We start from the raw sequence: 13,726 nt of genomic DNA on the forward strand, positions 1-13,726 counted from the left end.
GGTACCCTGAGAAACCCTGGCTGTGCCCAGGAAGTCTGGTTGTGCCCAGAAAGACTGGCGGTACCCTGAGAACCCTGGCTGTGCCCAGGAAGTCTGGTTGTGCCCAGAAAGACTGGCGGTACCCTGAGAACACTGGCTGTGCCCAGAAAGCCTGGCTGTGCCCAGGATATTTCATCCACCTCCAGGTTCCTCGCACAGGGCCTCTTGCAGAAGACACTTTCGCGTAGAATGTGAGGCGAGAGCCTGGAGGTGTAGAGACAGGGCCAGGAGAGTAGTTTCCAGGCTCTGGGCCTCACGTGGAAAGGTGCTGGCTTGGTTATTTGATGACCATCAGCTGTAACTAGTTGGCCATTAGCCACTATTGTTTTGTATATAGTAACTGCCTGTAGCGTTAGCAAGGGCAGATTGCAGTCAGCAAGCCGGTTAGCGGGTTGCCGATGGCGCATGAGGTGTGAATCCCACTTCCTGTGTCTTGCCTGGCTGCCAGCAAGAATACAGTGGTGTGAACCCCCTATCCGCGGCTCCGTTGTTCTTTTTCAGCCTCCACGTCCCCTGCGTTCACCGGCCAGGAGCCCTGCGTTCACCGGCCAGGAGCGGGAGCTGAGACCCTGCATTACACAGGGCTTCCTTCCACCTGCCACGTCCCAAGTGGCCAACCACAACCTGAAAGTGCTCAGCAAACCCCTGAGAGTCAACATGGCTTCCGTGACGACGACCCACCAGCCGAGTCCTCTGGCTGTGTGAGTGGCCTGCTCTTGCATCCACTGTGGCCAGTGGGCTGGAGAGGGAGGCAAACGCTCACATTTAAGACCTCCACTGCATGACGCAGCTCCAGGAGAAAGTGTGGCCCAGAAGGACTGGGTAAACCTGAGGTACAGATGTGCCTATTACACCAACGTGGAAATTGTCAGCTCCCTGGAGTCCCTAGTGCATGGTGACAGCTCAGAAAAGGCGAGAATGCTGACTGCAGAACGGGGAAAGCATCGCGAGAAAGCCAGCAAACAAAATGGCAAAATACCTCCTCCTCTCACCCATTTTTCCAGGCGTTTCTGTGGCCATGAGTGTTTTGGGGCCAGTACGAAGTCTGTGGCATGTTGCTAGAGATGGACAAACCCACAGGTGTGGGGTGGACAAAAACCAGCCTGCTGCCTGAACGTCATTCAGATCCCAGAAGTCTCTCACGCACTGAAGTGCTACGTAAGGCATCTGTCTGGCAGATACACCCGTGACACCCCGGCCATCTTGGAGAACTTTAGAAATAGTGCAGAGGCCCCCGTCTGGCTCCTCTGTTCTGATGATCCCCGGAAAAAGTGGGGAGCTGGCCGAGGGCTCAGCTAGATGCTCAGGGCTGCAAAGCTGCTAGTTTCCTACAGAGCACGATCTGGGCATCAAATTCCAGGGCGGGCAGGTGCAATGACAGCCCCTGAACATTCTCAGAAGAATGCAGTCAGCTGTCTCTGCTCATCGTCACCCTGTGCGTTTTGTAATTTGGGGTCATAATTGAATGTGAGGCTGGAAGAGGAAAAAGCAGGGTGAGAGTAGAGAGGCAGCAAAACTCAGCCACGGAAATGACTGACAGCTCTAAATATGAAAATCACGTCAATTCAAATGAACTTATTCAACAGCCGAAAGTAAAACAAGCAACAAAAAGCCCCGCAGGTCGGACCCGCGGTGGTCCTAGGAGGCTGTGGCACAGAACACAGCACAGGATGGGGACTGAGAGCAGGAAAGGAGGGCGTCATTCCAGCAGGAGCCTGCCTGTGGGCGAGGCCTCTGCCCAGCCTCACGTACTCCAAACAGCCGCCTGGAAAGGTCGTGGGTCACCCTATTCGAAGCCAGGGGTGACACCTGCAAACCTGGGCTGGCCTGGGGCAGCAAGGGGCTGCTGTCTACTGAGCTAGGACATGGCCCTTACTGCCTCTGACATCTTCTCTTGCTGACTGGGTGATTATGGTGCTGCCCCAGGTGGGGTGAGGCGAGTTTGGCACAAGTCCCAGCACCCAAAAAGCAGGCTAGTCAGTGTCCCCAGCTCTGTGCCCAACCCCATTCTGGTGGAGGCCAGCTGAGCGCCCCGCCTCGGGCCCAGGCAGACTGTGGGCCCACACCCTTCGAGAGCCTGGGCTGAGCCTCTTGGAGATGTGGGAGACAGGCAGGCCCTCCTCCATCTGCTGAAACCCAAGGCCCTCTGACCTATGCCGGCCAGGCAGCACCACGAGCTACTGTGGGCTCCGGGGCAAAGCTGGGCCGCTCCACCCTGCGCAGCCCACCTCACCTCTTATGGGGCCTTGGGAAGGGTCCCCAGAAATGTGCAGCAGCCATGACCAGGTCCAGCCTCTTCTGGATGATGCAGCCCAGACAGATCCAGCCGGAGGATGAGCCCCTCCCCCCCAAGACTGGAGTCCCACCCAAGAAAAAGGCCACCGCCAGAAGGTTTAAAAACTTTATTAGGCTTATAAAATCCCACGTTCCGAGAGCGTGCCCCGAGCGGCGCAGAAAGCACAGGACGCTGTTTCTGGGTGGGGGCGCAGCCTGAAGCACTTCTAAAGCTGATGGCGACCCCCTGGAATGTGACCCAGACAGACGCACAGGTCTGGTGCCCAGGAACTCATGAGGGCCCCCACCACCAGCAACGCCTGCCTGGCAGCAGCCACGGTCCTCGGAGGGCGAGGCACCTCACTCCACAAGCCTTCGGCCACCACGCCGGCCATCGTTGTCCCGCCAGACACAGTAGTTGAGCGTGGCCGCAAAGGCCAGCCAGGCCAGGTATGGGTAGAGCAAGCGGGCAGCCGAAGGGCTCACCCGGTGCCAGGCCACGGCCGTGGCTGCTGCTACCCCACCCGTCAGCAGGAGGTCCACCAAGGCCTGTAGAGACATGGGGGAGGGAGGACGGGAGGCCTGAGGCTGGAGGTACCCACTCAGGTGTGTCCCAGCTATGCATCCAGCCACTGCACTCGAGGGAGGGCTTCACTCCACCCCTAAGTGACCCACCCAAGCCCCTCCCCAGTTCTCTGCCTCAGTTTCCCACTATACAAAATGGGAACAATCACCCCTGCCTGGCCCATGCCATGGTACCAGGTGTAATATGGGTTTTCCGACAAAGTGCACCTAAACCCAAGCCAACAATCTCATCTGCTTCAATCAGAGCCCTGCCCTGCAGGAAAAGCAGCTGTGGGAGGCTCCATAGGAGGGCACTGGTCCCCTAAGTGCTTCTGAAGAGACGCTGACCATGAGCTGTTTGTTAGCCCTGCCCCCACCTCCCCACCTTTACATCCTGACCCCATCCTGTATGTGATGTTCCATGTCCCCCAAGGGAGGCCCACCCTTCCACAAACCATGTCCATGAACCACGGAGACAGGCCAAGTCCACACTTACCAAACCCATTTGTCGGGTGCCAAAGAAGATAGGAGGCCATGCCCAGTTCAGGGTCAGCTGCCCAGCGTAGAGGCCCAAGGGAACCACAGCCTCCTCCGAGAAGCCCCCCAGTTCTTTCCAAACCATGTAGGACCCGTACCTGAAACAGAGGCCACCTGTCAGGGCACCAGCAGGGAGGATACCAGGAGCCTCCATGCTCACCTCTGGGATGACATAGTGATGGCTCAGGCATGCCCTGCCACTGACTGCTGTGTGACCTCAGGGAATTTGCTGGACCTCTCTGGGCCTTCATTTCTCACAGGGTTGCTATGGGGATTCAAGTTAACACACTGGCAGTGCTTAGGATGGTGCCTGGCACATGGGACACTCAATAAATATTTACCATTATCATCATCATCATCAGTGCTGTGAAGAGGGAAACACATGAGGCGCTAACCTAGCCAAGGGCTGGGCCTTACAGGATGAGTGGGAGTTTGCTGGGGGCAGGGGAACAAGGATATGCCAAGGCTTAAAGGCAGGTGTGAGACCCCGAGTCAGCCTATGTGACTGCAAGTTGAGGTCTCCGGGGCACCGGAGAGGTGAAGCTGAAGAGGCAGATGGGGACCTGGTCATGGGGACTCTTAGATCTACAAGTGATACAATAATACCAGCAATCCTAACAGCTAATGCCCTTTAACACATACACACCCAGGCAGTGCTCTAGCCTTGCAAGCATTAACTCATTTCATCCTCATGATAATGCTGAGATGGGCAGAATTATCACCCCCATTTTACAGATGAGAAAACTGAGGCACAGAGACGTAAAGTGACTGTCTAAGATCCCTGACAGGCAATTGTCAGGTCAAGTCAGGATTTCAACCCAAGTGACCAGGGCCAGAGCCCCGGACTCCTTACTCTGTGAGAGGTTTGACTTTATCAGGGCCAAAAGGAGCCTCCAGGAAAGAAGCTGGGGCCACATTTGTGCCTTATCAGGACCTTGATGGTACAACGCCAAGCGTTAGTGGGGAACCCTGGGGTCTGATGCAAATTGTAACAGAAACAGGTGTCTGGGCCAGAATGGGGGAGGAGAAAGCAGGATGCAAGAAGTGCTGGGAGCCTAACTGGGGAGGGGCTGGGCCTGGCCGGGGGTGGGGCCCAGGTGACACCCAGGTCTCACAGACCACCTCCCATCCGAACCCCAGGGCACCAGCCTGGTCTCTGCCACCTGCCCCTCAGGTGTCTGGCACCTCTGGCCCCACCCTGCACGGGGCTGGCACAGAACCAGGATGCAGAGAACATTCCAGAAGGAGGGCAGGAAGCTGACCTCACCTCCTGAGTGCGCTTCCCACTGGCGCCACCAGGGGGCGCGCCCCCATGCAGTACTTCTTTCACCATAGCAATGCCTGGGTCTAGTCCAGGGGCTCCTGCAGGGTTCCTACTCTCTAGCCCTGCGTCCTTGGGAGGGCTCTTGCTAAAAGTGGGGCCATGAAGATTACCCCGATACAGCCTGGCACTGAGCAGGTGCTCAACAAATGGCAGCTACTAGTATTGCTGCTGTTGTCACTGCTGTTGATCTTGGAAGCATCCATGAGGCCCACGTCTGAACTTTGCACACTGAGCCAGTCTCACCCTGGAGTTGTGAAAACAGCCAGGATGCCAGGATGGGGTTGAGCCATCCGGCCCGCCCCTCCCAGGAGGCCCTGGAGGAGAAAGTTTGGTGGTGCAATCAACAGGTCCTACAGCTTTCTCCACCCTTACTTGACAAACAAGCCCAGAAAAGGTGGCTACCCAGGGGGCACTGAACTGTTAAAACCCTGGAGGAGAAGCTCTGCCTGGCCCCGCCCCGCCTGCTCCAACTCGAGGACAGGCACAGCGTTGAGGCCAGCGCCCAGGCCCACCTACCCCATGGCCGAGTAGAGGGTGCCCCAGATGGGGCCCAGCGTCCAGCGGGGTGGATGCCACGAGGGCTTCTGAAGGCTGGCATACCAGCGGAGGCCCTCTCCGCGGACATGGTAGGAGGCCAGGTAGGCCCCCAGGCTGGGAGCCAGTGTGAAGCCCACGGCGGGCACCCAGGGCGGGGCCATCACTGCTGCTGCTGTTCCAGGAAGCTTCTGAAAGAGAAGACAGTGCTGGGGTGGGAGGCGGGCACTCCAGGGCAGGGCCAGGCCTCACAGAGCATTTTCCAAGGACCCACTGTGGGCAGACCTGCGGTTAGGCCTACTGTGTCCTGTCACACAAGTCCTGGGGCGGATCTGTTACCAGTCCCTCATCACTCACTGGTCAGTCAATTGACCGAAGGACCAGGAGGGGCGGAAAAGATGAGTGAGGCAGGCAGGGGGCTGGGTCCACACCGGCAGCCCCTGCCATCCCGGCCCCAGGGCTCCAGTGAACACACTTCCATTCAAACTCCCGCTCCCACCCAGAAGGCCCTGACTGCAGGAGCCTCTCAGGTGCCCTTGCCCCACTGTTGGTTCCACTTCAGCTCCTGCCGCAGCTACCAGGGTCCTGTGCTCTCACCCTCACAGATGACCTTGGGTTTCCTGGCAAGTGACTCCTCTCTGCCACCTCACTCCAGGCCAGTTTGGGTCCCCTCCACCAAGCAGGCTTCCCAGCCCTTCCTCCCCAGGCCAAGTGCTGGCTGGGGGCTCTGCGAGGCCTGTATTAGTCCACACCCTGCGCTTTATGTTCTAGAACTTCTCATTCATTCATTCCGTAGACAGCTGGTGGTAGACAGAGCTCCCCACTGTGGCCTCAGGCAAATACTTCAAATCTCTGGGCCGGCCTGTTCCCACTTCTATAAAATGGGTTATCAGTGTTGCAGACCTCGGCCCAGCCCAGTGTGGGGAATGTCTCTGCATACAGGTGTTACACCGCCCACCCACACACAGGCCCACCCTAAAATCACCTTCCCTTCCTCTGTGTTCCAGAAAGGGAAAGCAGCCTGCCTGGGGTCACACAACTCTCTGGGGCCAGGCTTTGTCTGGGTCAAAAAGCTGCCCCCACACTGACACCCAGGACCACTGAGGTGGTGGGTGGAAAGGGACAGGAGTTAGCAACTGTTCAAGGCAGGTGAGGTCCCCTTAGCAGCACTGAGAGGGTGGCAGGGCTCAGGGCAAGGAAAACCCATCTCAGGTCTGGTACCTGCCACCTCCAGAGCTGGGGACCCAGGCTCAGGCTTCTCCATTATGCTCGTCAGCTATGTCCCCTGGCCCAGCAGCCTCAAGGTCTGCGCTGAGGACCTACTAGGTGCCCAGCAGCATGGCAGGCTCCTGGCAAGCTGAGTTGCTCATTGGAGCTAAGAGTCCAGAGAGACAGCGAGGGGGCCCCAGGCTGGGCATCTGTAGCCAGCTCGGCCTGGACCTGCTGTGAGACCCGAAGCCTGTCAGCATCCTTGACGGGGCTTCAGCTTCCCCGACACAAAATGAGCGGCTGAGCTCCCACTGACACACTGATCTTAGTTGGAAAATCTGGGGGTATCTGTTTGCCTGAGTTAAGAAGCCACACATAGGATTCCGTTCAGCAAATTTGCAGCACAACCTGCTAGAGCAGGGGCTGGGGACGCAGGGTGGACGGAGCGGGAGAGGCCCATAGAAGGGCACAGACCTCAGAAAGGGCACCGTGCCCTGGGACATGGGAGAAGATGGTGCTGGCAGAACAGGGAACACTTTCTCCACAGGGACACAGGAGGGGGACACAGTGGGGTGGAGAGAATGACAAGGCAGGCAAGTGCGGTGGGGGGAGCAGGTGCAGGGGAGAGGTCCTGCTCCATCTGGAGGCCCTGGGGAGCCATTGGGGCTTCAGAGCACAGGGCAAAGCCTGCCCCGGGGCTCCATGGAGCCCCCTGAAATGCAGAAACAAACAGTGTCCACACCGGACTGTTTGAGGCTGAACAAGCCCCAAATCCAGCTGGTGAGGGCTCTTAAATAATGTGACAATTGTTCTCAACTAACGTGAAGTGAAGAAAGTGGAATATCAAATTGAATAATAGAGAATAATCCTAATGTTAACAAAAAAAATAGGTAACATAACATGCACTGTAAATACTGTAACAAATGCAGGAAGATGTTAGCAGTCGTCACAATCATAAAGCCAACATTTGCGGAGAACGCTGTAAACCCCGCCCAGGCAGGGCCCCAGCCTGAACATCCTCCCCTGCAAGGGAGCTGCACATTTTCTCCCACCTGCCGGAGCACAGCACTGGAGGCATTTGCCTAGGGCCCCTCTGCAAACTGGTAGCTGGGGATTCTACTCAGGGCACGGTGTATAATGGCTACATTCATTACGCCTCTATCATTTTCCAGAATGTCTCTGATGAACATTTTAAAAGAAAAAAATCAGAGTGTTGGGCATCCAGCAGATTCTGGCTCTGCCATCTAGTGCCTCATTCCTCCATCCCTGGGCCTCAGTTTTCCCACCTGTTGAGTGGGGATAGTTACCCCATCCCCCACGACCCTGCACAGATGAACTGTGACAATGAACATTGCTGGGGGCTGGGCATATGAAACAGGGCCCGAGCAGTAAATGTCCCTGTGCCTCTCTCTCCCCTCCCTTTTCTCCTCCCTCCCTCCCTCCTTCTGGCTTCCAGGGGCCAGAGTACCACCTGCCCCAGGGCCAGGACAGCACTGGCCTTGGGCTGCTGTCAGGTGGATATGAGCTCTGGACCCAGAGACCAGGGACCTGGCCACTACCGTGTCACCTCGGGTGAGCCTAGGCCACCTCATCCTGATTTTCAATCTATGCAATGGGGGACATAACCCCTGCTGGGCCTGTTTAATAAATGTGGCGAACCCACAGCAAAGTAACAGTATTCAGGCAACCATAACGAGCTGTGTTCAGCTTGCTAGGCCTCCCCTGGAACATGACATGGGCTAGGCAGGTGGAAGGCCTTCACACCCTGCTGACCCCACATAAATAGGAAAACCGAGGCCTGAAAACTGAGGTCAGGGGCTACGGAGTTAGGCACTGAGCTGGGCCAGACCTCAGGTGACCCTACGAGCCCTTTCCTAGGACAGCCCCAGTTTACGCCCATTTAGTCTCAAACTTATGGCCCTTCTCACTCTCAGAAGTGTCCCTTTTTCAAGTGGTCAAGGTTAATGCCACCAGCTTAAGACACGTGGGCATCGTGAACCCGATACAATTCACGGAAGTGGACACACCTGCTATGGTATTCTTGCCCGAAATGCAAATCCCAGCCTCACCATGAGAAAATCCTCAGACAATCCCAGGTGGAGGAACATTTTTCAAAATAACTGACCGGTACTCTAGCCCTCTTCAAACGTGTCAAGATCATGAAAGACAAGGAAGGACCAAGGGAAATATCACCAACTGCAGAAGACGAAAGAGAAATAACTAAACACACTATGACATCCCGGGTCCGGTCCTGGAGCAGACGAGACACACTAGGGCGGAAACAGAGAACTCCAGCGAGGTCTGTGGTTACAGGAACTGTGTCCATTTCCTGGTTTTGACCATGAAGGGTATGTGGGAGCTCGCTGTATACTTCTGGAACTTTTCTGTAAGTCTAAAACTAGTTCAAACTTCAACATTAAAAAAGAAGTATCCCAGTTTGCACAAGAGCTTGCACAGTCGCCTGCTTACGCTCAGTATTTGTTACAGCGTCCACACGGGAACCCCCAGGCCCAGACCCTGCTCTCCCTTCCCCCGGGGCCTCCACTTCCTCCACCTCACTCCTGCTAAAGACCCTCAGTGGCTCCTGTCCAGTTTTGTTCTATTTTTTTTAATTGAGGTGAAATTCACAGAATGTGAAATTAACCATTTTAAAGTGCACAATTCAGTGGCATTTAGTGCTGTCCCCATGTTGGACAATCACCGATATCAAGTTCTAAAACATTTCATCCCCCCAAGAGAGCCTCTGTACCCAAGAGCAGCCCCTTCTCCCTCCTCCTCCCCCAGCCCCAGGGACCCCCCTCTGCTATCGGCCTGTACAGATTTACCTTTTCTGGATGTTTCATGTGAATGGCATCCTGGCTTCTTTCACTGACCATGTGTTTGAGGTTCACCACGTCACACTGTGTCTGTACTTCTCCCCAAGGCTTTTTGAGCAGGGGTGTTCATGTCACCCTGCCACAGCACCCGGCCAGCGCTCAGGCAACCCTCACATAGTACTAACCTGACGCGCCAGCTGACCAGGCTCTAGAGCCCACAGTCCAGGTCCTCGGCGGTACAGAACAGAGGCCCTCCAGGGGGTGGTGGGCCTCAGTGACTGAGCGGGATCTGAGCCCCACGCTCCTGTCCCCACCCAGGCTGCCCCTTTGAGGGCCTGGCTGTGTTTATGTGCCACTGGGCCTGGAGGATCAGAGGGTCAGAAAACAGGGAGGCCAGATGCCCCATGTGGAGAGAGCCAGGCAAGGAACTTCCTGTGGCCTCTTGGGGACTGCCCAGCTCCTGACTCACTCTAGGGGGGAACCCACCAAGCTGAGTCATGCTGGGCCGGGCTGGGCAGGGCGGCTGGCCCAGGCAAGCCTGACACAGACCCACTCTGGAAGGGAGCACCGGGAGGGTCCGGGAGGGCCAGGTGGTACCCATGGTCAAGAAGGGTCTCAGGACTCAGGCAGAGGGACAAAGCCACCCACCTGCCCTTTATTTCTATCTCTGTCAGAAAGTGACTAAGAACCCAAACTTTGGCTTGCCTCCAATTTGCTTGGTGACCCCAGGCCAACGCTCTTCTCGGGGCCTCAGTTTCCCTATCAGGTGGTTATAACCTGCCCTGCCTGCTTCATGGGGCCGTGAGGAGGCTCCAGTGAGGACCAGATGAGTGAGGGGCTGTGGGTGTGAGTTGTGAGGGCCACTCACCCCATTTCCTCCAGGGAAAGAAGTGGCCCAGTGGCACAGATCCCAGGCTGAGGAAATGTCAAAGGTCAACTGGGCACTGAGTGGGTGAAGATATTCAGAGAAGGCCCTGCCCTCAAGGCCGGGGGCCACTCACAGAGCAACGTACAGGGCTGAGGGCCTGGGGTCAGGAGAAGGTTCTAGGGATCCAGGGAATGAGCGGCAGGGGGTGCTGAGTGCAGGGCATGCTGCAGGCCAGGTTGGGCGTCCTAATGGTCCTTACTTCACTTACTCTTCACAGCGGCTGCAGGGGAGGGGATCAGCTGCTTCTCTCCGGGCCCTGAGCCACGTGGCCTTGGCCTCCCCAGTAGACGCGGTACTATTCCCACTGTCCAGACGAGGAAACTGAAGACTGGGAGTCACAGAACTCCCAGGTCTGTGTAGCTCTGCAGCCCACACCACCACCCCTGCCCCCTGAGGAGGGGGTCTGCCGGCCTCAGATCTGGGCCACACAGCCACTCACCAGGGCTGTGTCACCTCCCCTCTCTCAGCCAACTTCGCATCCCAACATGGCACTTAGAGCCTGCCCCAGAAGTTTGCAGAGCGGAGGGTGGGCTTGGGCCACAGGCTGCTCCCACCCCGCCTTGGCCTTTCCACCCTCTGCCCAGTGCCAGAAGGTTCTCTCAGGGCCAACAGCCTCACTCTTTCAAGCCCCAGGGCCAATATTCCAGCCTCTACAGGGCAGCAGTGCAGTTATAGGATCTGAGCCCTCCCTGTGGGGGGAGGGGAAAAAAGAGGGGAGAAGGGGGTAGGACCTCCCAAGCTAGTGATGCTGCTTCACTCCTGGCCTTAGGACCTCACCTCCCTGCCTCTGTGTCCCCATCTGTTCAAGTGGGGCTGAGCCATGGGTCTCTGGGGGATCCTTCAGTTCTCTGAGGCCTCCCTACGGGTGACCCTCCATATAGAAGGTGACAAATTGCTGCCCAGAAACAGCACAAAGGGTTTTGCCCTTTCTCTGCTCACTCCTGTCCCAGCTGTACCCAGTCCTTTGGGCCTTATCCCTGGAAGCCTGTTTACTGACTCACAGCAATTCTTCGTCATAAACTTTGTGAAACTTCTTTACTATGCAAGTGTCCAATATAACAGACAACCGGTCTGGAAGGATCCACATCCAATGGGTCACCCAGGAGGTCGGGCTGGGGTGACAAGGGGGAATCTACTTTATCAAGCATGACCTTTTTAAAGGGAGAGCACATCCAGGCATTGCTTGCACAATCAAAAGTAAGTAAAATAAAATGCAAACAAAAGAAATTTAGATTCAAAAATAAAATAATGAAAAAGCAAAAATGTACATAGTAAAAAGTGGCTCCCTCCCTATCAGCCCAGGCCCTGCCCCCGCAGCGGCCCACTGTGAGGCTTTGGGATCAGACCCCACTCATTCAAACACTGGACAATGGTTCCTGGATGAGGCTGTTTCCCCCAGTTCAAAGGGCTCCCTTGGGGGCCCAGGACTACCTATGAGGTTTCCTCTGGGAGCCTTCAGGGGACTGAGGAAGAAGCCTGCTACCCTCCACCCTCCTCAGTGCCTTTCACGGCCAGTGGACAAGCGCCGTTGCCCCCAAGGAGCTGCGCCTGCCTCCTGCCCCTGCGGGGGCCACACTCCACCCCACAGAGACACCTGGCCCTTCGCCCAGTGTGCCAGCAGCTCTGGGCAGGTGCTCTTGTACACTGCCTTCTCTGACATCCTCTCCTTACCCATGACCCAAGGAACAGTCTCAGGCCCTTATCTCTGAGCTCAAGTTCTGCTCCTCCTGCTGTCATCCTAGAGCAGCTGGTACCAGGTATCACCATACCTTAGCAGGCCAGCCAGAGAGGCTCCCGGCCAATAACAGGCCCCCGGGCATCTGCCAGGCTGACCCCAGCACTCAGCAGTGTGTACACTGGAAGCCCCACGACCCTTCCCTCCTGGGATCTCGGATCCTTTGCAGGAGAGGCAGGGGACAGACAGGTCCCACACCAGGCTCCTGTCCAGGCCACAGCTCACCTGAGCACTGACTGGCCTGGGAAGCAGGGACGCGGCCCTAAAGCCCGTGGGGGCCGTACCTGACTTTGGGCAAATAACCTCCCCAATCTGGCCTGAGTTTCCTCCCCTAGAAATGAGGTGTTTCAAGTGGATCAGGAGACCGAGGTCTCCCGGGCATTTTAGGATCCTCAAAGTACCCCGCTCGGCCACTCCCGCCCTCCCCTGCCTCGGCTTGCTTCTAAGCAGGAATGGGCAGGAGAGGGGGGGGTCGGCCCCAGCCCCGCCCAGGCGGCTCCGCTTCCCGCGGCGCCCAGCAGAGGAGCGAGGAGGGACAGGGCGGAGGTGGGGCGGGGCGGGGCGGGGCAGGGCTGCCCAAGTCCCCTCCTTCCCACTCCCACCCCCCCACTCCCACCCCCACCCCCGCCTCCGCCTCCGCCTCCGCCGGCGGTCTTTCTCTCTGCGGCGGGAATCCGGCCGCGCAGGAACGCGGACCTGGGAGCTCTGGACCCGGGCCGCCCGCCACCCCCTTTGGCTGACCCGGCAGCCTAGTACAGCCTCGCGGCCGCCCTTCGGGTCCCCGCCCCGCGGCTCCAGCCTGCCACCTCCGGCCTCAGTTTCCCCTCGGGCCCTGCGCCAGCGGGCAGGCACTGTTGGCGGTTCTACCCGCGCGGAGGCCCTTGTTCGCTGCCCCCTCGGCGCCCCGTCCCCACTCACCAGCAAAGAGGACTCACTCCGGCAAGGGCTCTACGCGGCGGGAGGTGGCAGCCGAAGTCCCAGGCCCACCCCGCCCCGCCCCGCCAGCAAAGCCCCGCCCGGCCGCCGCCCAGGCCACGGCCCCGCCCGGCTTGGCTGGAAGCCCGGGCCGCGCTTGCCCGCGGGACTGGGAGTTCACTTCGCTCCTTCACGCCTCCAGCGAGACACGCTCTGCCTTCCCCGCGCAAGCCCGTGTCCCCCTCCGCCACTTCTCCCCACCGTGACCTTCGCGCTCAGGGCAGACCCACGCCGCGTTCCAGTTGTGTCCGCAGGCAGGTTGCTTCTCTTCTTGAGCTTCACTTTTCCCATCTGTAAAATGGGTCAACAGAGAGCGAACTCAGAGGAATTACGTGATGGCAAAGCCCTGCACATCATCAGACACAGCAGCCTGCCCCCCCCCCCCATCTCCAGAAGAGCATCCTAGTTCCTTTAGCTGTTGCCCCAGGGCACCGAGGCAGCACTGCACTCTTTGCCCTGCTTCTGCCATTCTGTGGCTAGTTTTTCCGTCTCCATCTCATCTATAAAATGGGCACATCATCGTGGGACTAATTAGGATGCCCCACGGTAATACAGGCAGAACGTGGCGCTCAGTGAGTGGAGGCTGCAACGATCACAGCCAAGAGGTGCCTCATGGGACCGGCGTGCCCAGCCGCAGGCCTTAAGCTCCTCCCCTCCTCATCTATTTGCTGCTTTATTACTGCAGCCCAGGGCCTGTCCCTGCCATCTTCGGAGGACTTGATCTGGCAGGGCGCTTAACCTACAGGAGCCATAATTGCCCAGACTGTCCTCTGGGGGCAACGTGAACTGCA

At 57.8% G+C, this 13,726-nt stretch overlaps 1 protein-coding gene across 2 annotated transcripts; it reads right to left on the reverse strand.

Annotated features, from left to right (window-relative positions):
* Window positions 1-2,426: 2,426 nt before the first annotated feature.
* TSPO (translocator protein) lies at window positions 2,427-13,014 on the reverse strand. Of its 2 annotated transcripts, none has more exons than XM_074326505.2 (4): window positions 12,879-13,014; window positions 5,255-5,463; window positions 3,374-3,512; window positions 2,427-2,862 (listed from the first exon to the last, which is right to left on the reverse strand). In XM_074326505.2, the coding sequence occupies exons 2-4, from the start codon at window positions 5,434-5,436 to the stop codon at window positions 2,674-2,676; spliced, it is 510 nt and encodes a 169-aa protein (XP_074182606.1). In that variant the 5' UTR covers window positions 5,437-5,463; window positions 12,879-13,014; the 3' UTR covers window positions 2,427-2,673. The 2 variants fall into 2 exon arrangements, with proteins under 2 accessions (XP_074182606.1, XP_074182607.1); XM_074326506.2 differs by having other exon boundaries at window positions 2,541-2,862; window positions 5,255-5,460; window positions 12,879-13,002.
* Window positions 13,015-13,726: the final 712 nt, after the last annotated feature.

This window comes from Rhinolophus sinicus, chromosome 1, assembly GCF_057876585.1.
Source record: "Rhinolophus sinicus isolate RSI-liver-muscle chromosome 1, RSI-T2T, whole genome shotgun sequence".
Taxonomy (NCBI): domain Eukaryota; kingdom Metazoa; phylum Chordata; class Mammalia; order Chiroptera; family Rhinolophidae; genus Rhinolophus; species Rhinolophus sinicus.